Source organism: Ambystoma mexicanum, chromosome 3q (assembly GCF_040938575.1).
Source record: "Ambystoma mexicanum isolate Mex_15411 chromosome 3q, UKY_AmexF1_1, whole genome shotgun sequence".
NCBI classification, from domain to species: domain Eukaryota; kingdom Metazoa; phylum Chordata; class Amphibia; order Caudata; family Ambystomatidae; genus Ambystoma; species Ambystoma mexicanum.
Genome location: NC_090926.1, coordinates 68,274,595 through 68,300,147, shown reverse-complemented (window position 1 = coordinate 68,300,147; position 25,553 = coordinate 68,274,595). Strand labels below are relative to the sequence as shown.

General features: G+C 45.4%; 1 protein-coding gene across 2 annotated transcripts in view; it reads right to left on the bottom strand.

The window, feature by feature from the left end:
* Positions 1 to 13,741: 13,741 nt before the first annotated feature.
* The window catches only part of LOC138582141 (zinc finger protein 567-like), a 428,111-nt gene continuing 416,299 nt past the window's right edge, over positions 13,742 to 25,553 (bottom strand). For both annotated transcript variants that reach the window (XM_069653158.1, XM_069653157.1), the window contains one exon: positions 13,742 to 17,495. In XM_069653158.1, the coding sequence (XP_069509259.1) occupies positions 16,717 to 17,495 (779 nt within the window). In that variant the 3' untranslated portion in view covers positions 13,742 to 16,716. The remainder of the gene's footprint in view (positions 17,496 to 25,553) is intronic.

The window sequence follows — 25,553 nt, the reverse complement described above, 5'->3', positions numbered from 1 at the left end:
CCAGGTTTTTGCGGCTAGGTGGTAGAAGGAGGTGCCTCCAAGTTTTTTCTTGAGGCATGGTTTGAGTTCCAGGCGGATTTTGTTGCATACATTTGTTCGGTATAAATCCAAGGAATGGATACCGAAAGAAAGAATGGAAGTAAAAAAAAGGACTCAAGCAGTACAGAGGAAAGCAAAAGAGAAGAACCTAAAGGAATCAAACCATCTCCTCCTATCTGCTTTTCATGTAGAGAAACTGGCCATCTGGCACGAAACTGTCCTAAAAATATAAAGGAAGAACCCACGGAAATAGGCTGTCTAAAAGGGGAAGAGTGGGAAGAACCTGAAGAAGATTTGGAAACCTTTAGCATATGTTTATGCCAGTCTTCCGCTGACTTTACATATGAAAAGGCCATGGTAAATGGAAAACAAATAAAGGCATTAATTGAATCAGGTAGCAAACAGACCACCATAAGGGCCGATTTGGTTACAACAACAGACCTCAAGAATGCTGTCCTAGTTAGATTTTCAGGTGTACACAGGGATAACCAAGTATACCCCAAGATATGGGTGTACATTAACATCAGGAGGGAGTCATATCATCAGCCATCATTCCTGGGCTCCCTGAAGAGGTCATATTGGGAAGAGACTTCCTTGCATTCTCCACTCCCTTGCAGGAACTTCCAAGTCCCCATGGGGAATTCATACCTCAAGATCATTGGCACTCTAGCTGCTTCTCCCAAACTTCTCCAGTATGGGAATGGACAGAGACAGAACCTCATGCGCTGTAACGCTCACCTGATTCCCACGGAGGCGCTGGTCTTGGCAGGAAGGTGTCTGTGACCCGAAAAGTGATGTGCAGGACTCGATTTGCTTCTGGGGCCGAACCTCTTCGCACTGTGTGCGGAACTCGAAGAGTGAGATTTCTGCAGGTGAAAGAATATGGGGGTTAATGATCTGGGTTGTTGAATGTCCCTCTCTCTCTCTTCTTAGCTTCTCCGTAGAGCCCCCAGGTCAACGTGCTCACCTTAGATAGGTGAATGCTGGACTCTCCATCTGCGTCTGGTGCAGGGTGCCGTTGCCAGTTCCTTCACTGGTGAAACATAGGCCTCTTGACATCAGAGGATCGCTACTGTCGTTAACTGCACGAGCGGTGAGTTTCTGGACACCTTTTTAGTCCTTTTAGTCTTTAGGTGCGCGGGCACATTTATATAGAACAGGACTCTGTATAATGCTTTTTCCTATTTGTCTTGCAGGGCTCTCGAGATAGGAGATGGTGTAAATAGAGCCGAAGTTGGAGCCAGAGCCTTGGAATGAAGCGCTTGGAAATGCGTAAGTAAATGCAAGCGCTCTAACTGTCTCTTTTCCCTTGCAGCTGTGAGTTCGTGCTGAAGAGATGCTGGAAAACGCCGGAGTATTTGCAGGCGTTCTACTGTGGCGAGTGCGATGGACGTGAGTAAATACCTGTCTAATGTCTCTTCGTTTGTCTTTCAGATGCTGGGTTGCAGCGTTGAAGAAATCCGGAATTCGCGGAGTGCCGGTAAGTAATAACAATGCTTTTGTCTTCACAGGCGGAGGTGCAGCGTGAAGAATTGTTCGCTGCCGATGGATCAGGTGAGGAAAGCGCTGCGTGTAAAGGTTGCAGTGCTAACCTGTTGTTTCTTGTCTTTGCAGGTGCTGCTGAATACTGGATACAGGAGTGGTAAGTATTGTTCTTGCAGGTTCAGGATCGGAAGGAAGAAAGGCTGGAACAGACTCGGTGAGCGTTCTGCTGCAGATGCAGAATAACGCGAAGCACGTTTGTTCAATCGGGTGTGGTTTAAATAGCCTTGGAGTGATGAGGCGTCTTCCTCCACGGCCCCGCCTAGGTAAGAAAAGAGTTCCAGTTCCAGAAGAGTTCCCGTGTTGTATCCAGGGAGTGGAGCTTGCCCCACCCAGGTAAGAAAGTAGTTCCTGTTCACAGAGGATTCCTATGTGGCTGGTAAGTAAGCAGCATGGTCTGCTGCAGGTAAGTCCACCCAAGCATCTTCATACATATTATGAGCCCGGCGCTTCCAGTGCCGGGACCGATGGCTTTGATGAGCTTGGTGCCACCGGCGCCAGGACAAGGTCCAAAAGGTCCCAGTGAGGCCCGGCTGGTGCCTAAGATAACGGTTAGGGGTCTGCTTCCAAGGACGTTGGGCTGTTCCTGACTCCTTGGAAGCAGTGATCATGACAGCACCCCCCCTCAAGGCCCCTCCCAAGCGTGTCTTCTCCGGGGGTTTTGGCTTGTCGGGGTGATTCAAATGGAATTTCTTGACCAGACGAGGTGCGTGGACATGCTCTGAGGGTTCCCAAGACCTTTCCTGGGGGCCGTATCCTTTCCAATCAACCAGGTAATATAATTTAGATTTGGAGATTTTGGAGTCTAGGATGTTCTTTACTTCGAACTCAAGTTCTCCATCTACTAAAACAGGTTCCGGGAGTTCGGTCAATCGGGTTCCTGGTTGCACTGGTTTTAGTAAGGAAACATGGAATACTGGATGTATTTTCATATGCGAAGGCAATTCCAATTTAACAGCCACCGGATTAATTATGGTAGAGATAAAATAGGGTCCAAGGTATCTCGGGATGAAAGTGCGGGGTCCTTTTAGAGGTAGGTGCTTAGTGGATAACCAGACCTGATCTCCCACTGCGTAGTGAGGGGCCTCTTTACGGTGCTGATCTGCTCCTTTCTTAAATTGAGCTTTAGCTCTTTGCAGATGGGCAGTGGCTTCCTTAAAAGCACGAGTGATCTCCGAGTGCAAGTGATCCACAGCAGGTGTTTCGAATTCTTGGGGAGGATCCAGGTTAGAGGTTCTAGGATGGTGTCCGTATAATAGGAAGAAGGGAGTCTTCCCGGTTCCAGAATGAGTCGAATTGTTATAGGCGTATTCAGCGATCCAAAGAATGTCCTTCCAAGGGTTTTCAGTTTGTTGGAGCATGCAACGTAGATATTGCTCTAGAGTTTGATTTGTCCTCTCGGTTTGTCCGTCAGTTTGGGGATGGTGACTGGTAGAAAGTCTCACATCAATTTGGGCTAAACGACAGCAACTTCGCCAAAAGTGGGAGATGAATTGACTTCCCCTATCAGAGACCAAAACCGAGGGGAAACCGTGTAACCGAACGATGTTTTCTAAGAATTCTCGGGCTAATACTGAAGCTGAAGGTAGGCCCTTCAGGGGAATGAAGTGAGCCATCTTGGAGAATAGATCCACGACTACTAAAATGGTATTATACCCTGAGCATGGAGGTAAGTCCGTGATGAAATCCATGGACAGGGTATGCCATGGACAGGGAGGGATGTCTAGTGGGTGTAAGAGACCGGCTGGTTTCTCCTTCTGACTCTTATTCTGGGCACACACACCGCAGGAGATTACAAAGTCTCTAATGTCCTTCTTCCATGATGGCCACCAGAAATGTCTTTTGACCTTTTCCATGGTTTTGGTTATGCCAGGGTGACCCTCCATTAGTGAATCGTGATAACAGGAGATTACCTGTTTTTGTATTTTCTCACTGGGCAAGTACAATCGTCCTCGGAAATATGGTAGGTCTCGATCCACTGAGAATTCTTTTCCTTTTAATTGCCAGTCCTGTAAGTCGACCGGAGTTAAAAGTGATTTGACTGTAGTCTTAATGTCTTCAAAGGATTGAGCGCTGACCAAGCCCAAAATCCTTTGTTCTGGGATTATGGGTATTGGTTCTGGATTGGTCAAATGTTCATCTATTCCCATCCGGGAGAGGGCATCTGCTTTTCCATTTTTACTGCCTGGTCGATAAGTAATTATAAAGTCAAACTCAGCCAAAAACAGAGCCCAGCGAAGCTGCCTGGAAGACTGAGCTTTGGCTGTCTTCAGATACTGTAAGTTGCGGTGATCAGTCATTACGGTGACTGTGTGTCTGGCTCCCAAAATATAATGCCGCCAGGCTTTAAAGGCCGATCTGATAGCTAAAAGTTCCTTGTCTGTAATTGAATAGTTGATCTCGGGAGCCGAGAATTTGCGGGACCAAAAGGCTACAGGATGTAATTGGTGTGTGACCGGATCCCTTTGTGATAAAACTGCCCCCATAGCAAGACTAGAAGCATCTGTTTCTACGATGTAGGGGAGTTCTGGGCGAGGATGTTTTAGAACAGGTGCAGAAATGAATTTAGTCTTTAAATCCTGAAAAGCTTGTTCTGCCTCGGTAGACCACTCAAAACGTTTGTTTTTCTTTAACAGAGCGGTGATGGGCTGGACTATTCGAGAGAATTCAGGGATGAATCTGCGGTAAAAGTTAGCGAAGCCTAACATGCTTTGGACTCCTTTTACAGAGGTTGGTGAAGGCCACTTGATGATTGCATCGACTTTCTTTGAATCCATATGGACTCCGTTAGGTGACAATATGAATCCCAGGAACTCAACTTCAGTTACGTTGAAAACGCATTTTTCGAGGTTAGCAAAAAGGTTATGTTGACGTAATCTCTCAAGGACCTCTCTAACGTGTTTCCGAAGTTCTTCTTCAGATGATGAATAGACGAGGATGTCATCAATGTAGACAACAACACACACATCAATGAGTTCTCTAAGGACATCATTCATAAAATACTGGAAGGCGGCAGGAGCGTTGCAAAGTCCAAAGGGCATAACTTGATATTCAAACAGCCCATACTTGGTGCGGAAGGCCGTCTTCCATTCATCGCCCTCTTTTATTCGTACCAAATGGTAGGCTCCTCTGAGATCCAACTTTGTATATATACATGCGTCTTTGACTTGGTCCAGGAGTTCAGGGATCAAAGGTAACGGGTATCTGTTTTTAACGGTGATTTGATTCAGGGCGCGGTAATCTATACAAGTCCTAAGGTCTCCTTCCTTTTTCGGAACGAAGAACAAAGCCGAGGAAGCTGGAGATTTAGAAGGACGGATAAGCCCGTTAGCTAGGTACTGGTCCAGATATTGTCTGAGGTGAAGATTCTCTGGCTCGGTGAGGGCATAAATCCTACTGCAAGGAGGAGTTGTTCCGGGTATCAGATCTATTTGACAGTCGTAAGACCTATGAGGAGGCAGGGTGTTAGCTTGGTCCTTCCGAAAGACGTCTTGGAATTCCTGGTATTCGGGAGGTAATTTGGGAACTTCAGAAGAGATTGCCGCCAGTGAAACATCAGGCCGAGGATAACAAGTGGTAAAACATTCTGGAAACTGAACCGTCTTTGCTCGCCAATCGATCTGAGGATTGTGCTTCTCTAACCAAGGGATTCCCAGAATGATCTGGAACTGAGGGGCCTTGATCACATCGAACACTATTTTCTCCCGGTGTCCATCTTGGCTCACTAACGTCACTTCTTGGGTGGCGTGCGTTACTGGTCCGGAGGCTATCTCCGTGCCATCCACTGTAGTAATGACGTCTTTTACTGCCTTAGGGACAAGGGATATATTCATCCTTGATACCAGTTCACGGTCCACATAATTACCGATTGCTCCGCTGTCGATGTAAGCTTCAATTGCATGCAAACGATCCGGACTAATGAGGACCATAGGCACCACGAAATGCGAGGTCACGGGACAGATTTTAACGCTCGGCAAGAGGACCTCTACTCTTGTCGGGCTAGGTCGTTTCCCTGCTCAGAATTTGTGGTAAGGTATCTGCGGCTCCTACAGCCTTCTTAGCTGGTTTCACTGGACAGTCTCGAAGAAAGTGCCCTGAGTTTCCGCAATAGAGGCATAATTGCAACTGTCTTCTTCTTTCCCGCTCCTTTTGGGTTAACGGTCCTTTCATGCCCCCTATTTGCATGGGTTCCACAGTGTCAGCTCCCCTAGTAGAGGTATGTGGTTTAGAAAACATTCGGGTATCAAATTTGGAACGATCAGCCTTCCTGTTCTGTAATCTGTGGTCCAATTGGACAACTAAGTCAATATAGTCTGAGCATTCTTGTGGAGGATTCAGGACTTGAGCGAACACATCCTTGAGCTCTCCACGCAGGCCTCTGTAGAAGAGCGTTATTCTCTTATCCTCAGGCCATTGAGTTTCCACTATAAGTCTGTTGAATGCGGCTATATAAGTCAAGAGGTCTTGATTACCCCGTCTTAACGAAAGAAGTTCATTGTCCAAGGCCTGCCCTTGTGCATGTCTTGCGAACAGTTTCTCCATGCTGGACTGGAAGGCCTGGAAATCATGCAGAACCGGATCATCCTGAGTAACTAAAGGGATCGACCAATCTGCGGCGCTGCCACTGAGATAAGAAAGCACGAAAGCCACCTTGGTCTGATCTGTTGGGAAGGCAGCTGGTCGACATAAGAAGTGTAGGCGGCACTGGTTAATGAACACTGCAAATTTCTTTGGGTCACCAGAAAAGCGTTCGGGCGGGGCCAAGGGCACATTGCCGGGTAGATTGATTTGCACAGGATTTAAGGATGATGCAGAAGGATAACTTCCTCCTGGAGCGGGCAAAGGTGTCTGTCCTGCCTGCGTTTGTAGCAATTGCCTAGCGAGGTCCTCTGTTCGCTCCTTGGAAATTATCAGCTCTCTTCTTAGAGAGTTTGTTTCCTGACGAGCTGCATGTACTTCTGCTCTTAGTTCCCCAAGCAACTGGGCTAATTGATCAGTGTCTGAGGTTTCCATTGCGCCTGGGTAGGAGTTTTGCGGTGGGCTTCGCGTTCTGTAACGCTCACCTGATTCCCACGGAGGCGCTGGTCTTGGCAGGAAGGTGTCTGTGACCCGAAAAGTGATGTGCAGGACTCGATTTGCTTCTGGGGCCGAACCTCTTCGCACTGTGTGTCGAACTCGAAGAGTGAGATTTCTGCAGGTGAAAGAATATGGGGGTTAATGATCTGGGTTGTTGAATGTCCCTCTCTCTCTCTCTCTCTTCTTAGCTTCTCCGTAGAGCCCCCAGGTCAACATGCTCACCTTAGATAGGTGAATGCTGGACTCTCCATCTGCGTCTGGTGCAGGGTGCCGTTGCCAGTTCCTTCACTGGTGAAACATAGGCCTCTTGACATCAGAGGATCGCTACCGTCGTTAACTGCACGAGCGGTGAGTTTCTGGACACCTTTTTAGTCCTTTTAGTCTTTAGGTGCGCGGGCACATTAATATAGAACAGGACTCTGTATAATGCTTATTCCTATTTGTCTTGCAGGGCTCTCGAGATCGGAGATGGTGTAAATAGAGCCGAAGTTGGAGCCAGAGCCTTGGAATGAAGCGCTTGGAAATGCGTAAGTAAATGCAAGCGCTCTAACTGTCTCTTTTCCCTTGCAGCTGTGAGTTCGTGCTGAAGAGATGCTGGAAAACGCCAGAGTATTTGCAGGCGTTCTACTGTGGCGAGCGCGATGGACGTGAGTAAATACCTGTCTAATGTCTCTTCGTTTGTCTTTCAGATGCTGGGTTGCAGCGTTGAAGAAATCCGGAATTCGCGGAGTGCCGGCAAGTAATAACAATGCTTTTCTCTTCACAGGCGGAGGTGCAGCGTGAAGAAATGTTCGCTGCCGATGGATCAGGTGAGGAAAGCGCTGCGTGTAAAGGTTGCAGTGCTAACCTGTTGTTTCTTGTCTTTGCAGGTGCTGCTGAATACTGGATACAGGAGTGGTAAGTATTGTTCTTGCAGGTTCAGGATCGGAAGGAAGAAAGGCTGGAACAGACTCGGTGAGCGTTCTGCTGCAGATGCAGAATAACGCGAAGCACGTTTGTTCAATCGGGTGTGGTTTAAATAGCCTTGGAGTGATGAGGCGTCTTCCTCCACGCCCCGCCTAGGTAAGAAAAGAGTTCCAGTTCCAGAAGAGTTCCCGTGTTGTATCCAGGGAGTGGAGCTTGCCCCACCCAGGTAAGAAAGTAGTTCCTGTTCACAGAGGATTCCTATGTGGCTGGTAAGTAAGCAGCATGGTCTGCTGCAGGTAAGTCCACCCAAGCATCTTCATACATATTATGAGCCCGGCGCTTCCAGTGCCGGGACCGATGGCTTTGATGAGCCTGGTGCCACCGGCGCCAGGACAAGGTCCAAAAGGTCCCAGTGGGGCCCGGCTGGTGCCTAAGATAACGGTTAGGGGCCTGCTTCCAAGGACGTTGGGCTGTTCCTGACTCCTTGGAAGCAGTGATCATGACATGCGCCTATCATTTACTAAGAAACTTCCACAAGACATAGGGAGCACCTAATTCCAGAATCACCCCCTTGTGGTCAGTTTATGGGATACATTCGGGAGACAAAGAGGAACACCTTGACTCTACCAGAACAAAGAAAAAGAAACCTGTGGAATATGCGAGTCCTTCGATATATTATCCCTCTTGCTCTATCCAAGGTCTTCAAATCGAAGAACCTAGGAAAAGACCAAGTATATCCACCTTGCATAGGGGAAGTGCATGTGAGAAACCAGAAGGTGTCTCAACCACTAGTGCCCAGGGATCTGTCATCCAGGTGGTCAGGACACGGCCATCGCTTTTGGATCCAGTTCCTGGGGGTGGACCAGTGCGGGAGGATCACCTGGGTGAGGGGTCTTCGGGGAGTGGGACACCAGATGGTGAGACGGGTATCCCTTTCCCTGTAACACCTTTACCCCACCCTACCAGGTCGGATACTTAGGAACTCTACCCCCGTCCCCTTCACCACACAAACACTTTCACACGAACACCCCCCCAATGGGAGAAAACAGACTAACACCTGAGCTGTATACCTGACATGTCCTAATGCATTGGTCAGGTAATTACTGACAATTACTCACACCTGACTTCAATTAAACTTCCTCACGTGGATAAAAGGCTGAGCGAGGCAAAGCACACGAGGAAACAGCAGTTAAGAGGCGGCAGCTGAAAGAGAAGAAAGGCGGCAAAACAGAAGGGGTTCGCAAGGAGGGAAATTCCCTTGACCTTTTCGACAAGGAAGTGTGACTTTCTAGAAACCTCAATTTCAGAAAGCGTAAGACCAGGAAAGCAGGCTGAAGAATCCTACATTGTGTGGCAGAGATACCCACGGCCCTCCCAAGTCATTAATAAAGGCGGGGAGGGACAACAGCTGCTGTGGTACCATCCTTAGCTCCAAGAACAAAGCAGCATCAGTGAAATCAACATTGTCCGGTGGGTTGAGGAGACCGATACAAGATCGATCTGTGTTGAAGCCAAAGTTGCACACAGCAACATCGTATGGCGAGCGCTGGAACGAACATTGGTAAAACGCGTGTGATAAGAGACGCAAGTAAAGTTGAGCTGCTGATGAGTGATTGAACTTTAAAAACAAGATACAATACCCTTGACAGAGTGGTCCGGCACCACATGGGTGCTCAATCAAAGGTCTCTGTAAGGTATCCAGCTGAGAAGTGACAAAAGTGAAAGTGAGAAAAAGGTTATATCGAGAAGAGAACGAGTAATTGTGAATCAAATTGGTCCTGCGACAGGTCAAGCAAAATCCTGTGCACAGTCGGAAGTCTTTGGTTTTGATGAAGTAGAGAAAGTTTGGAATAGTAGATAAATTTGGTCTGAGCCCGGCAGAGGAAAAATGTAAGGTTTTGTGTTGAAGTGGGTCTGAGTCCAGTGGAGGGGCACCCGGGGTGAACAGGAAATCACCCGGGAAGTTGTATATGTAAAATCCTAAGGAAAAAGGAACTTTGAATGTTTGTTTGGCCGCATCAGGCCCTCTGAAATAAGAGACTTTGAATGTCAACAACACTTTGGCACAGTAGACCCTGATGTTGAAGTTTTTAACTGTATCCTCATGTTGGAGAAGCCAGAGAGTGTGCTAAGCTTGAGTGTGCTGCCTTGTTCCGTGCTGAAAACGTGGGGAAGGGAAGCCAACGACGTTAATATCCTGACATATCATTTCTTGAAAACTTTTCTTTTGTGTATCATTGTTTCCCACAATATTTGTATTTAGAGGTAAGGATTGGCAATAGGTGTATTAGTATGGGCCCTTGTATTTTGACAGACTCAACTAGAACTGTGTTATTATTATTTGATGCTTGTAGCTTGTTCCCATCTTTAGATTTAGGATTAGATAGGTGTCTTTCAAACCCAATTAAAGTTCAATAAACACCCTTGAACTGTGATCACTTGTGTCTGTCGTACTGTTTGATACCACACCTTCCTTACAGACAGCATCAAGCCATCTTCAGTGGCTCACAATAGAATCACTTTCTTCTCCAACAAGGCCATTCGGTTGGCAGTGGGGGAAATTTCTCTCATTCTTCTACTTTGCTGATGCTACAGAGGATATACTGAGCTGCGGCTCCCCATTGAGGGAACAGACATTTTGAGGCAGGGCCTTGCTGATGAGGCTGAGAGTGTCTTACGCAAAATAAAAGTTGATGGCTGAAAGATTTGGAGGCCGAGAGTGTCTCCATCAGATTTTATGTTTGTGGTTTGGTCTACCTGGTTTTCCTCCTATAGCTGAAGGTCTATGCCATTTTTCCTGTCTAGACAATTTGCTTCCAAGTATCCCATCTCCAAGGAGATTCAGACCTTTTTAAGCTTGCAGTGTCCTTTATATTGGAGTATGGGCTCTTTCTTTGAGAGACATCTGGTTCCTTCCCTCGCTGCCCTTACCTCTTGGGGAAGAAGGTCCCGATCTGACCTGGGTCTTATTTTTCCTGCCCAAGGATGTGCTCTCATCACATTGGGCAACTTAATGGATCTTTTGTGTCTACATTCCCATTCTGTCTCCCTTTGCGGCTGCTGAAGTGATCTATGGACAGCACCTATCTCTTTGGCCTTGAGAAGACAATGTGAGTTAACGAATAAAGGATGATCATGGACTCACTTTCTGGATGCTGAAATGGGGCACTGCAGGTTTTAGGGCAATGGGCCTCATTACGAATCAGGCGTTAAGGGGTTAACGGATCCGTAAACGGCGCCGACCCTCTACGCCTGATTACAAGGTCCGTTAGCGCCATGGTGATATTAACGCCTGCTTTTTGCAGGCGTTAAAATCCATGGCGCTAAGGGACCATGGTGCTAATTACGCCACCGTAATTTACGGTGGCGTAATTAGCGCCTTCCCCAATCCCATTATGCCCTATGGGGCAAAAATGGGAATGGGGAAGGGTAAAATGGGAAATGGGGATTTACCGCCCCACTCACCTTGGAATGGGGCGGTAAATCCGCCATCCACCATGGTGTAAACATAGTTTACACCATGGTGGTAAGGGTACGACCCAGGCAGTAACTTACCGCCTGGGTCGTAATGAGGCCCAATGTCTGTAGGCTGTTATGGGAGGTAATAGATGTGTGGGTGGATGGGCCAGGGTTACATAGCTTCCAGGATTGTTGTTTCCTGGGATAGGGTTTTGCTTCTAACCCATGACAGTGCTGGCAAGCCAGGCTCCCCTCGCCCAGATGCCAAAGCTGCTCTGGATTCCATTTCAATTACAAGTGGGAGCTGGGGATTCAAATATGGTGGGCGTGGTTCCCAAAGCAATGGTCGAGATCCATCCAGGCCTAGAGAATAACAATTTGCAAGCTCCCTATGCAAAACCGCTACACCTGATCCCCATTCCACCAGATGGAGGCTAGAAGGAAGGGCGAAAGCCCTACAAATCCTCAAGGGCTAAGTCAGTAGGTGGTAGTGATAGGAGGAAGAGCCCTTCAGGGCTGGCTGGCAAAAGGAAGAGCAGAAGCTGGACAAAGGACTGGTTGCTGGAGGAGAGGTCCAGAAGGCTGGGGTAAGGAGGAAATAAGAGGCTGCATGGAGGACCCAGAAGGCTGGGTAAAAACAAGCACAGAAGGTGGGGATCAAGAGACCCAGTGGGCTGTAAGGACGAAGGCCCAGAAGGCTGGGGAAGAATTGGTCAATGAGTTTGGGAGGAGAAAACCCGAGCGGGGCAGGAGAAGGAAGTAGTAGAGGCATGGAGAGGAGAAGGTACCCAGAGAGGTGAAAACAGAGGGCTACAGTTGGGAACTGAGGAATCAGTATGGTGCCCAAAGGGATGAAGGAGGTACCCAAAGGAGTGAAGAAGGAGAGAGTGATGACATAGAAGTAGAAAGCCTGAATTGTTCTAGGAGTGGTGCCCAAGGGGGTGAAGATGGTGGGAAGGATATTAGACAACTGGTGCGAGAAGATGAGATATGAAAGGAGAGGAAAGTGAAGCAAAGTGGGGTGAGGAAGTGCTGAACGAAGTGAAAGAGCAGAAAAACATCTGGGAACAGAAAGAATGCTTGTCAGAAGGAAGTGAGGGGAAAATCTTGTATAAGCTTCAGTAACAAGGAAGTGTAGAAATTAAGTCTACTGATGGATGAAGGGAGGAGGTAGTACAAAGAGGTATAGATGAGAATTTTGGTAAGTAACAGTAGTAGATGCAAAGACAAAAGAGTTACCCCTAGAAAAATAGACAAGGAAGGACAACGTTTTGTGGGAATTACATGAGGTGAGACGCCTGGGGATAAGAGAGAGGGACTCGAGCTGGTGGCTGGAGGAGGGTGACCCTAGCACGGATGAAGAAAGAGGGGGAATCTGATGAGAACCAAGTCCCCAGTATGAGAGCAGCCTCTTGTCATCCTCGGACTCTAACCCACCCTAGAAAACCCGCCTTTTACAATCCCATCTATTGAATCCAACCACAGGTTCTAACTATGGCACTAAAGGCCCTTAAACCCTACACAAAGACAAAGAGGAGAGACCCCAAGACCGTGGAAAATATGGCACAGAAAACCCTTAAAAACCAGGACTGTGAACAACTCACAAGTAGTGGTTGGATTCATCAGGGACATCCAGCCCTGGACATTAAGAACACTGTCATAACTTTTGTTATGTTTTCTTTTCTTTTACAAGAGACATTTTATTAGATAGGGTTTCCCACACCACTACCCCACCAAGGAGAAGATCCATCCTCACAAGTTTAATTCAGGTGCTATTTCTTTATTTTGACCAAAGCTGTGCATATTTGTTAATAAAATCCTATGTTAATTCGATTCCGTTGTCCGGCCTTTTTGTCAATCGATGACTGCTGAGGGACATTGAAAAAATGCAGTTGATGCGGGTGCCACTCCAGGTAGCTAAGCATGATTAGTTTCTGTGCCCATGGAAGTGAGACCTTATTCTACTGATAGCTGTGTTTAGTTTTCTTCTAAAAGTGCCTGACTCTACTGAGGCTCAGACGAGGATCTTCAAATTCTGGCATCATAATATGATAACCATGGGGTTTCCATTCAAAGTGGGTGATGATTCCCTTACATTTAGGGGGGAACAGAGACAATGGCACTTCTATCCTCTTGATGGTGGGGTCCTAGATATTTGGCTCCTCCCTCCTGTTTGCCAGGTGGAAGGGGCCTCTTCAGACCTGGCTCATTTTTTGGCACTACGTGTGGCTGTGGTTGAGAAAACCCTGGATTCCGGTTTGAATTGGAAAACTACTGGGTTCAGCATTGTTTCAGATGGAGAGCCCACAATGCCCAGGCAGTGGTTTCTCATCACTGTGTCCTTTGTTGCCAAGATTCTTCGCCATATCAAAAAATATGTACAAAAGATACATTTAAAAGACATTACTGAAATCCCAACACAATAGTTACCAGTGCATATACCCTACCTCATAGCCAAACAAAATATCTACCTGTGTCCAAAAACACTTGCCCATAACTCACCAAACGATAACATGTATCAATACAAATGGGGCTATTGAACCTGTAATGCAAGCAAATGCAGATACAGTCAATTAATGCATAGCATGTCGTAAAACATGAAAATCCACCATGGTGTCTAAACAAAATAATACTTGAATGCTAATGTGTACTAGCTGGTCCTTCAATGTCCTATAACCCAACAGGCTGAACACGTAAAGAATCAAGACAAAGGCAACACAATTCAAAGACCTTCATTTTGCACCCATTTGTCTTAAGGACGGAATCACCAGATTGGTGTTTACAAGAATTAATCGGTCTACATAATCCATTATGAATATGACATGTAATATCATGTAATATAGATTTAATGTCTGTATGACCTTATGCACGTGGTACAAGGAGGTCTCTCTTGGTTTATCTATTGTCTTATGTTCTTCTGTCCTTGTGCCTTGGATGGTTCCTTACTGCAGTGCTCCACACATAACAATAACAACAACACATTCTTAACATATTGAGTTACATTCATAATCAAATTGATGCCCACTTAAACCTCCTGATATTGCAAATACTGCAATGATGCCCTGTTGAACTTGAAGTGAGGCCCAGTATCCTTTTCACTTATCCCTGGGTCCACGAAAACATGTTGCTCGAAGATGTCACCATATATCTGAATCCACTGTAAGAGAAATGTCTCTATTGGGCCAAAAGTTACAACAGGGTGTAGTAATAATAGCTAAAATAGTTTTGAACTGAAGCTTCTGTGCCACATGGTTCACATTAGGGAGGCAGCGATGACAAGATTAACCCGCTGCTAGACTAACCTCTTTTAAGGGGTGTGTTACCTAGTTACATGATTTTGCCATTTAAAGGGTCAGCTCCAGAATCCAGGTCTCCTGTAGTAAACAAATATTACCACTGAAAATTCCATGTCAGAAAATGGTATGAAGTGGCCATTTTGTAATGTTAAGAGAAGTCAGGCATAAGTCGATGTTCCTCTGGAAGGAGTGAAACCCACTAACTGCAAACGGATGATCCACCTTCTTTGATTGAGAAGTTTGAGAATGTGCCACCTGTTCTGCATCCCAATAGCACTCTTATGAACTACTTTCCAGGAGAAATAATTAAGAGCTCAAAGTTCATTGGCAATAGTTCACTTCACTGTGACAGGTATCATGGCTGACGGATCTACAGACAACTCGAAAGCCAATAAATAGGGTGCATGTCTTTTATTATAATACACATAAAATTAGAATAAAAGATTTGTATTAACTCCGGTCATGGGGTTCAGTTCTCAACACAAAATACAAACTGGTCAAGCTTCTCTTTGGACCGTGACCCTTAGTCCTTGCCTCTCTACCTTAAACTCTACCACCCGACAGAAAAATAGTCGCTAACAGTATCTTGTGTTTTTAAGTAGCCCAACACTTCTTCCTTAGTCTTGGATGATGTCTAATATGGGCTTTCATTGTATTTGTCAAGATGTTGCAATTCATCTGCTGGACATTGTGAATACTAAGCAGCACTACCCCATAGGCTCTGGGTCATCTGAATGTGGGTAAAGTATCAGACTAAGAGGGTATTCCTTGGACTCTAAGGTTCTCAGCTTTAACCCACATTTGTAGGTTGTTTGGACATCCCCTGGGCTCGATTCCTACACCAACTCAGGAGTGTCAGAGGGCCCTTAGGTCATAACAGCCCTCTTTTATATTGGACCCCTTTTAGGGACAACCTCCTTATCACTTCCCCTTCCTGCTTTCCGGCGTCTTGCTGCCCTTTCCCCTCCTTCACTCTCCTCCTTCCCTCGATGTTCTGCCATGATCTACTCCATTCTTAATTATGGGATTAACTTTCCTCCCAACTCCCACTTTGCGCTTCTTTGTCCATCCTTCACCTCCACTCTTAACTTGCTTTCCATTTCATGCTACAAATTCCTTTCTCCCTCCTTCGCATCTTCTGTTAACTCTCTCTCCACCACCTCCTACACACTCCTCACTCCATCCTCTAACTCAGCACACCAGCAAACAGCTCTCTCTTCTTTCCCCAACTGGTAAACTGTTGCCTTCCTGATCCATGTGGCGCTCAGTGACAGGAAGAAATAGGCAGAGCCCACAATCAGGTGTGCAAGTTGTACACAAGTACGGGAGTCTCTCAGCAAACAACATTTCCTTTTCACTACTACAGGCTTCATAGACAGGCAGGTCCGTGGACTGCTGGAGTCTTGGGACTATGTTCTCTCGGATGGCCAGCAGGCCATATCTTCACATCTGACAAAGAGTCTTCAGGGTTAGTAATGTGGATCACACCCACAAGTTTAGGGAGTCAGCAGATCTACTTTATACTCCCTCCAGGGCCTACTTCATATAGCAGAAGGCGGCTCCCAACTCCCATGGTCTCCCCAGTCCCATCCTCTAGCTGCACTATGTGACTTTGTCAGACATATTAAACATTCTCCCTGGTATGAGATAGAAGTACTACCTGAGTTAGATCATCAATTAAGCTTTGATGGGGGTCTGGGATAAAGTGTGTTTTTTTTCCCCTAGAGGTCTGCTAATTTTCCATTTTACCTCGAGGCAAAAGCTGGCCATTTACTGGGGGTACAAGGACTAACAGTGTGCCACAGATCTTGGAATGTAGCTTTTGTCAAGCTAACCTACAGCTCATTGCTGCTTCTTTTGCACACACCTTTATGATGTTCCCAATAATCTGCAGCAGCGCCTATGATTAATGGGTTCAACCTTTGCAGGCAGCACCTCACTCCAGCTTTGCACAGTAATTTGGCAAACTGTGACTAGGGTAGCACTGAGGAAAATGGAGCACCACAGCAAAAGTTCACAGACGAAAAAGGGGACACTTACATACCTTACAAAGTTGTCCCGGTCGCACAATGTAGCTTTGGCTGCATCTGCCAGCTGCTACAGCGGTTTGCTTGAACCCCTCCTTTTGACAAGCTCAGACTCAGTGTGGGACTAACACATTTCAAAATGATAGACAACAGAATAAAGCAAAGCAGTGGTTTTATGTAATTGTCGTTCTGCTTTTCAATGTGTTATCATCTGCATCTACGAGCTCATGATTTATTTGAATATGTCTTTGGGGCTACGTTAGAACACCTGGAGGTGTGATGCTCTCTTACAGACTCCATACTATGCAACTTCGAGTTGATTAGGTTTTGCAATATTTTCTAACGTTGTCCTGCATTTGTTTTATGTCAATCTAAGATTCTAAAGCTGTTCTATCTGGCATGTGAGTAGTCTGATGTCTAAGAAGTATTCCTCTTTGGTTGAAGCTTCTTCCACAGATAGTACACTGATATGGTCTTTCTCCTGTATGTATTTTCTGGTGTCTAATAAGTACTTCTTTTTGATTGAAGCTTTTTCCACACACAGTACAATGAAAAGGCCTTTCACCTGTATGTATAATTTGATGCCTGCCTAGAACTCCTTTTTGATTAAAGCTTTTCCCACATATGGAACATTGATATGGTTTCTCCATTGTATGTGTTTTTTCATGTTGAAAAAGTTCTGAAATTATAGAGAAACTTTTCTCACACTCAGTACATTTGTAACTTAGTGCTTCTGTAGGTGTTCTCTGATATTCGGCATGACTGTCAGTTTGGAAAATTTGCTGCTCACTTTCCAGACCAGCATACGGGTTCCAAATTTGCAGGGTATTTGCTTCACTTTGAAGCATGTTTTTGGTACCTGCAGTATTTTCACCTTCATTATATGTCCTTGATTCCTGGACATATGTTGTTCTTTGTTCAAAAATGGGATCAGCTGGTTGACTGAAACTGTCTTGCCATTGTGTGGTTTTCTCCCCTCTTGATTTCTTGTTATTTTCTGACCATTTTTGGTTTGTAGCTTGTGTTCGCTCACCAAAAATCTTCACCACATTTGTTTTGTTGGGTCTTGTCATAGATTTGCAGTGGGTTGGTTTCTCCTGATATTTCAAAGAGTGTCCCAAGCTACGGGCTGTGTTCTTGTTTTCATGACCTGTGGGGTGAACATAAAATGACATTAGCTTTTCTGTAAATGAAGCATAGTAAGAATATATAATCAGTTAAATGGCAGCATTATGATATTTATAGTCAAGCACAGATCCTAGTAGGTAAGTGGAAATCATGTGCCTAGTAACCACATTGGAAAATTGACAATACTTGTTGGAAAGATGACTGATCTTGGAACTTTGTGTGTGAGGTGACAATTATCCTACCACTATTGTAGAAAGAGAGCACATTGCACGCAGGCAGATTACACAATCTTAACATCATTCTCACAAATTGTGTCTCACAATATCAAACTCACAGATGAGAAACTGTGAATCGGAATTGTTTGATCATATAGTAATTAAATAGTTTTTATTACCCAATAATATCAGTAGACATAGCATAGAAGTAAGTCCTTTGTAACATGCTTCTTTTCCCCAATTTGATCAATATTGGGACACTTTACATAGAATCGCTTCAAACAGTCTGCTAGCATAGTTCTCATTATCAACGAGTAGCAGAATTATCACTGATAAATAATCAGACAATTACTTTAGAATGACTCAATATTACAGCTATGCAAGTTATGTTACTAGGCTTTTCTACTGCACTGAATTACTGCTGTAGTAGTTTCAAAGTTACCAATCTTTTTCCGAGGAGTATTGTGCCCCATGAGGGGAAACCAGACCTTAATAAACTGCGAAGAATAGCATGAGGAAAGCACGTTATCTGATTTTGCCAACTTATTATGACATGGAGCTAATTTTCAACACACGCTGTGTGTTTGAAGAAATGACTGACAAATGGTCCCTCGAAGAAAGTCTCCAAAGAAGCAGATGAATGTTGGTTGTGAAATGCTGTCTGCTCCATTGCCCAATACTGTAGCGCTGACACAACAAGATCCCTTGGACGTGTGTGGGGATTTGAAGGAGAATGCAGAGAGCGACGGTTGGGAGAGAAATGGAGGGACAGGCTGGAACTGGTGGGGCTTGATGCCCTTTTACTTAGATTATAATTCAAATAAATATCCCTTTAAACTCTCCTCGCATCTGTCTCCTTGTGTGCCGCACACTACAGACTTTTAACGAGGAGCCTGCGTTGTGGCATGCAGTGGCGAGCCCTGCCTGGAGGTTCCCAGCCTTATCCTGAAGATCAGAAACCGACGGGGTTCATCTGTGGACACACGGTATATGTTCTACCGATTCATTTTGCTATGGTATTAGCCTTAAATATCCAAATGATGTTGTGCGCAGAGCTTGTGCACCGTTCCCGTTGATCTGTAGAGACGTTTGGGGACATTTCGAGGAAAGAGCCTAGAGGCGCGTGGACCATGTGTCTCTGTTTGCATCCTACTCTTTGTTTATACCTGCAACATGCTGCTCTCCATTGCAGTATTTTAGAAATATACATTAATACATACAAAAAAGGGACAAGATCTACTTAATGTACTCTACGAAAATTGCGCAAACATGACAACCCACAGGAGGAGGTACAGGGGATATGGCTTTACAAGGTGTCCCACCCCCAACATTTTACTTACCTGAAGTTGGTGAACCCGTGATTCCCTGCCAATGTGGTGTGTGGCACAAATGACAGTGCTGATAGAAAGAAATTGCTATTTCTGTACTGTTTAGGTCCAGCGGGGCAAGAAAAATGTGAAGATCTCCCAGATCTCCCAGAAGAAGAATGTGCCAACATGAATGAGTATGAGAGGTCTGAGATAGATGAGCAAGCAGTATGAGAAGAAAATAAGTACAATACGAGAACGCTACAAATTTGGCAAACAAGTACAGGAAGAAGGTTAGAATATGCAGCAGTACATTACAGCCCTTAGGAAGCTTTCTAGGACCTGCAACTTTAACCAAAAACTTAATGAAAGACACGGATCAATTTATGCTGGAGTGCAGAAGTAGCAAGCTTCGGGAAAAACTGTGGGTGCCGGATGATCCCCCACTGGACATGGTTTTACATATTGCCAAAGAGGTGGAGCACACTGAGAAATGTGTCAGGATGATGGAGAACAGGATGAAAGAAACGGTTATTAAGACAGAGGTCAGACGCTAACCAGCTCTTGTGCCAGCCGAAGCAATAGCAGCCGTACAGAATAATCCCCAGGAAAAGAGACGGACCCCAGATGATAGGAACTACAAGGGAGGTGGACAAAGAGGGGAGGACGTGAGGAGAACATTGAACCCCCAACTGAAAAAGTGGAGCAGCCCAAGGAAGTGTTACAGGTGCGAGAGTGCTTCGCACTGGACTGACAATCCAAAGTGCCCAGCTCTGAGAATCATTTGCAGGATTTGCAAAGGTAAAGGACACCTAGTCAGGTGTTGCAGGAGCAGGAAAGTCTTCACTCATTGGATCAGCAGTGATTATAGCGAAGGGGACAAATGAATTTCATCAGTGGGAAAATACCTGAATGAAGTGAACATAAATCCAAAGGCCTATGGAGGGGTGAAAATAGATCTTCTAGGGTGGTTCCATGCAACTCTACAATTTAAGGGCAGAGAAGCTACTGACAAAACATGTGTCTGAGAAACTAGAGATCAAACTAGACCTGAATGCGAAAGATGCTGTGTTTTTCAGTGGAGAGTTCTCCAAATAACCAACTCAAGGGCAATTGTACACCAGTGGTCCAGAAGCGGCAGATCATCCCAAGATACATGAGGGAGGAAGTGAAGGCGGATCTGAATAAATTGGAGAAGCAGGGAATCAGAGAGAATTGATGCATCATAATGGATATCTCCTCTGGTCATAGTCAGGAAGAGCTCTGGGAAAATACTAATGTGCGTGGACATCAAGAAATAATATCGACGATGGGCCCAGCCAAGGTGTTCTCCATGTTAATCCTCACTTCGGCGTACCATCAGGTCAGACTACATGAACACTCAAAGCATTTGACAGCGTTTAAAACTGTGATGGGGTTATTTCAATATAAATGCATCCCAATCGGCTTCATCTCAGCAGTTTCTGTAGTTCAGAAGATAATGTATCAGATTTTGAGGGGGATGTCGGAGCGTTACTCTTTCAGGACGACATTTTTAGTCTATACGCGACAACATGGAAGAACACACATAAGAACCATAAACTACATGTTGCCGTGATGACTCTGGGCAGAGAAAAATGCAAAATCAATAGGAAGGAAATTGAATATCTAGGACATGTCATTTATGCAGAAGGGGTATAGCAGAAGCAATTGAGAAGATGTCCACACCAACCAGTCCTGAGTAAGTACGCACCTTTCTTGGCTTTGCCTAGTACTACTCAAAATTCATACAGGACTTTGCCAAACACACAGTGTGGATGAGAGAATTAATCAAAACTAAGGGTGCATTTGACTGGGGGACTGCTGTGAGATAGAATTCACTCATAAAAAGAAAGCGCATGCAGAAGCGCCTGCCCTGCAAAACTACAGAAGCAAGCAATGTGGGTATCATGCCTGCAAGAATACAACTTTATAGTGAAGTATATACCAGGTGTGAAGAACTATGCAGTGGATTGTTTTTCCAGAATGACAGTTATGGAAGAAGCGAGTGACGTTTAGGAGGAGCAGGCAGTGGTTCTGGAAATCACAAAGATGCCAATTCCACGGGAAGAGGGGTAAAAAGCTATGCAAGAAGATGTGAAACTGCTTAAAGTTATGAACTGTCTGTCGGGATGATTACACGAGCCCAACCGGTTCAGTCCAGGATAGAGATGACTAACGAATACCATTAACAATTTCCTTCTCTGCATACACCTCTCAAACTCCAAACCAAACACAACCAGAAACCTCTAGCGCAGCAAACCGCACGAACTTCACTACACTGCAACAACAAAACAAAAACACACAGACTCGCACATCAGCACACGACGACTACCGGCCGCATACACCCCAGGCCCAGCCGACGGAACCACCGGGCTGAGGCTGCCAACAGCACATCACTGCAATCTTGCACTTTTCCAGCCTCCACCCACTAACCCACCCTCCCCCCCTCTTTCCGAGCCACCAGAGCGCCAGGGGACCACTCCGGTTGTGATAGTGCGCGGTACAAATGACCTTTAACATTAACATTAACATGTAAACTCACCAAAAGGCAGTTTAAAGAATTGAATTTGGAAATTCTATTGAGCACGAGGGGCGAGCTGTATGTCCAGGATGGACTGCTGAAAAGGGGAGACAACATTATCCCCTGAGGGGGTGAGGAGACACCTGATTGAACTTGGGCATGAAGGTCACCAAGGAATTGTGAAAATGAAATGAAGAATAAGAAACGACTACTGCTAGCCGGCATGTCATGTGTAAATAGAAAGGGCTGTAAGAAACAGTAGCCTTTGTGAAAGAAGTGAAAAAGACATGTGTGAGCGTGAAGTGTCCAATGGCGTTTAAAGATATTCCTGACCACCCATGGGAAAAAACAGGAATGGATGTTATTGGCCCAGTTTGGAGTGATGGTGTTCAGACATATGGGTGGAAGTCCTTATGACTCTGCGTGTAACAGCATGGAGGGCGATTGAGTTTCTGGATGAGTTTTATGGTCGGGAGGGGTAACCTGGTACGATTGCGACAGACCATGGCTCACAATTGAGGTCAACATAATTCGAGAATAATTTTTGCAAACACACCATTGTGCACAAAACTAGTGCTGTATATCATTCCCAGACCATCGGGCGGAGGAATGCTTTAATAGGGTGTTGAAGGAAACCATAAGGTGGGCTTGGGCCAATGGCAGAAATTAGAAATAGCCCACAGGTTTATGCCCCACAGCACCACTCGGGTGTCACCCTTTGAGCTCAGCAGAGGGAGGAAGGTGAAAACCAAGGTGCTTCCTTAGTGGATGGGAAGGTGTGTTGTTGCTGAAGGCAAGGTTGAAGGTGTGGTGAGGAACATGAGGAGGAGTTTGTTTTTAATTATTTATTTTTATTTTATTGTTCATTTATAATGCACTTAATAGCAGCAAGTGGTTTCCAAGCGTGGGATCGGGATTCGAATCTGTGTTGCGCCACGTTGTTTTGCTTCCAAGACAAACGCGTTGCCCCTGAGCTATACTTCCTTTGATGAAAGAGTTGCATGACACGACTGGTCTGAGGGAGAGGGAATCTCCGCTAGTGGGAGATATGGTCAGAGTTACAGGGATGGGAGATGTAAAGGGTCTAGGCTGATCAGGGTGAAAGAGGTTTTCAGATTTACAGTCAAAACTGAGGAAGAGTGTGGAACATGGAGAGGGTAATGGTGCTGAGGAAGAGAGATGAAGGTGGTGTGAAGTGTGGTTTTGCAAAAAGGGAGAAAGGTGGAGTTTTCCTTGCCAGACAAAACAGATGGCGGTCTGTCCAGCTGGAGATGTGGAAGGAGGTATCACAGACTAAATTACCTGCGAGAGTATACAAAGTGATGGACAAAGGAACTTTGTGACAGGTTTTAGTGTATTGTGTACAGGAGATTGATTTGTATCCTTGCAAGGTGTTACAGATTGATTCACAAACTCCCAGACTCCAACGTGGGATTCAAGGTATACTTTAAGGTATTCATACAATATAAGGTATTCATATTTTCAAGGTAGTGTGCATAGCTGGGGGTACACTATTGGGCACCCTCTCTCGTCCTCCTGTGGGCTCCCATCTCCCTAGCTCAAGCGTCCCTAAATCCCAGTGTGGTAACTAAACAATAGGTAAACCCTACAATCTAAAACTGGGCTAATGCGATTTCCTATTGGGTGTAGCCTTCTCTATCAGACTCCCGCCCTGGTTCTTCTAAAAGGTCCCCTGATCAGATTGTAGCAGATTATCAATACTGTGCCTCCACAGGCAGCCGACTTCTTTCTCTCCTTACACTTGTACTCGCGCTTTCTATTTCACCTTTCCCCAATGTTGCTACTCTCCACTATATTCTAAACTTACCCCTATCCCTCTACTCCTCCTTCTCTGATCTCCACCCACTCTCCTCTGCCCACCTCTCACTCTACACCTAGTCCCCCTCACTCACTGCACCAAACATGCATGCATTCATAGTCTCACGCTCACGATCTGGTACCAGTCTCTCTCACTTCACCTTTAACAATTCCTGCCAAAATCTCCTCAACACTCTGCATCACCATCCATCCATCCATCCGTTCTCTTGGTCTACCTCATCTCCTCCTGACCTCACCAGAACTCACCTCAACGTGGCCTTTATACTTCCCCTGTCCTGGTTCTAGCCTTCTCCCTCCCCTCTATTAATCCGGTGTCTCACATGAACCTAGGGGACAATCTCTGTCTACACTTTTATCTAGGGTTGTGTTTTCATGCTTCAAGTCTTGATAAACCCCTTATGGCCCACCCCCTTTTTCCAGACGACATTTAAAGTAAGTTTGGGGCTCTGGGTGAATTGGTGTTCTCTTCCCTGGCATGTTCAGGCACTGCAGCAAACGCAGTTGCTCCTGAGCGGCGTGTAGCTTGTGGAGCGCTTGAGCGTCATTGGTGGGCCTGTGGATTTCTCCACTGAGCTCGCCACGGTCTCTGGAATTTGCAGGGCATGCGGGTATGGGTAGTTATGACATATAAAACACAGAGCACTGAATTAGCAAGTTATGAAGTGATTCACAGTGGCACCATATGCAATCAACGATGGACATTTTGAGGTGATAATTCTGGCTCTATGTTGTTTCTTCTCAGTACTCCTTTATTTCCTTAAACTAAGGTTAAAATTATGTGCATTGCACGTCGAAGTCATACTTTGTAAAGAAAGGACAATTTCAAACCCTTCCTTTTTTCAAACTAGCAATTGCCTGTTCTGTTTTAGACGGGTGGCATTCCTCTGGATGTCTTCTATTTTGAAAGGGAATCGTAAACTATCCTTCCCCCACTTTTATACCTGTGTAAGGCACCATTTCCTGCATCCCGCTGTTCACGTTGTTACTTGCTCGGTTCTCAAAGTTATGCTTTATTAAACTCTGTGTTTCCACTATGGTTTCCATTTGAATTCATGTTTGCTTATTTGGCAAGTGGCAAAAATGTCTGTTTGAAAACCATTTTTTTTTTTAAAACGTTTTCTATGTACGTTTGTAGAAGGAGAATTTAGTAATGCAGGTAAAACTTGGTTTCGATGGACAAAGAAAGGAAAGGGTTTGTAATGTTCATATACTCAGGCATATGGGCAGATAACCAATCCCAGTCTATGAGTAAAGAGAAACCAAGAACTAACCAATCAAAATTCTTTAAAAAGAGTAAAATAACAGCCCATGTTGCTGCAGTGGAGGTAATAGACTAGACCACAGACCAAGAGGTGGTTCAGGGGGAGAAGGAGCACAAGATGGAGATCAGGAGCAAGGAAGAGAAAATACCAGAATTTATCAAGAACAGTGTTACTGGGAATGCACAGACCAGACACTGACACTGCTTTTGTGAAAGGGTTTGAACAAAGCCTGGATGCATACTTCCTATGCTATGTCAGAAATATTTTATACTGTGCCAAATCACCATCGTAGTGGTTTCAAAGTGCCAAGTCTTGCCTGGGAGTGAGTGTATTGTGCCTCTAGGAGTATCCAGATTGTAGACTCCTGGCAGAAGTAAGGAAACTGGAAGGGGTGAAGCATGGGGTAGACACAGTATGATTAAAACAACACAGGAGGTTCAAACCGGAGCGGGGCATGTTGAAGGAGGAGAGTGTTGTGATTGCTTGGGAACATGTCAATCCAGCCAAAGTTGATCATATGTTAGGATTGAAGAACTTTTTTAGATGTATGAAGGGCAAGGGTGTATTTATGTGGCTGTGTGATGGGCCCTAGATGCACTCATGCAGAACCTTGACGTGTGCTAGCTTTTATAGACCAGGAATACATTTAATTTCTCCAACAAAACAAAGTCAAGAAGAGAGAATGCGTGAGGTGGATGTGGAAAGAGAGAGATTGGCCAGATAAAGTCTGCTACTCCTTTGTGAGAAATGTTCTACTGATGCAAGTAGGTCTGGTGGTTAGTGGTGGTTAGGTTTTGAGGACTTCTGCAAGGAATGGGTGTCAATGAGAGAGAGGGGGAGAGAGAGAAAAAGGGAGTGTGTGTGAGCATGAGTGAGTATGTGAGTGTGTGAGTTTGAGGCTTGTGGTATCTACAT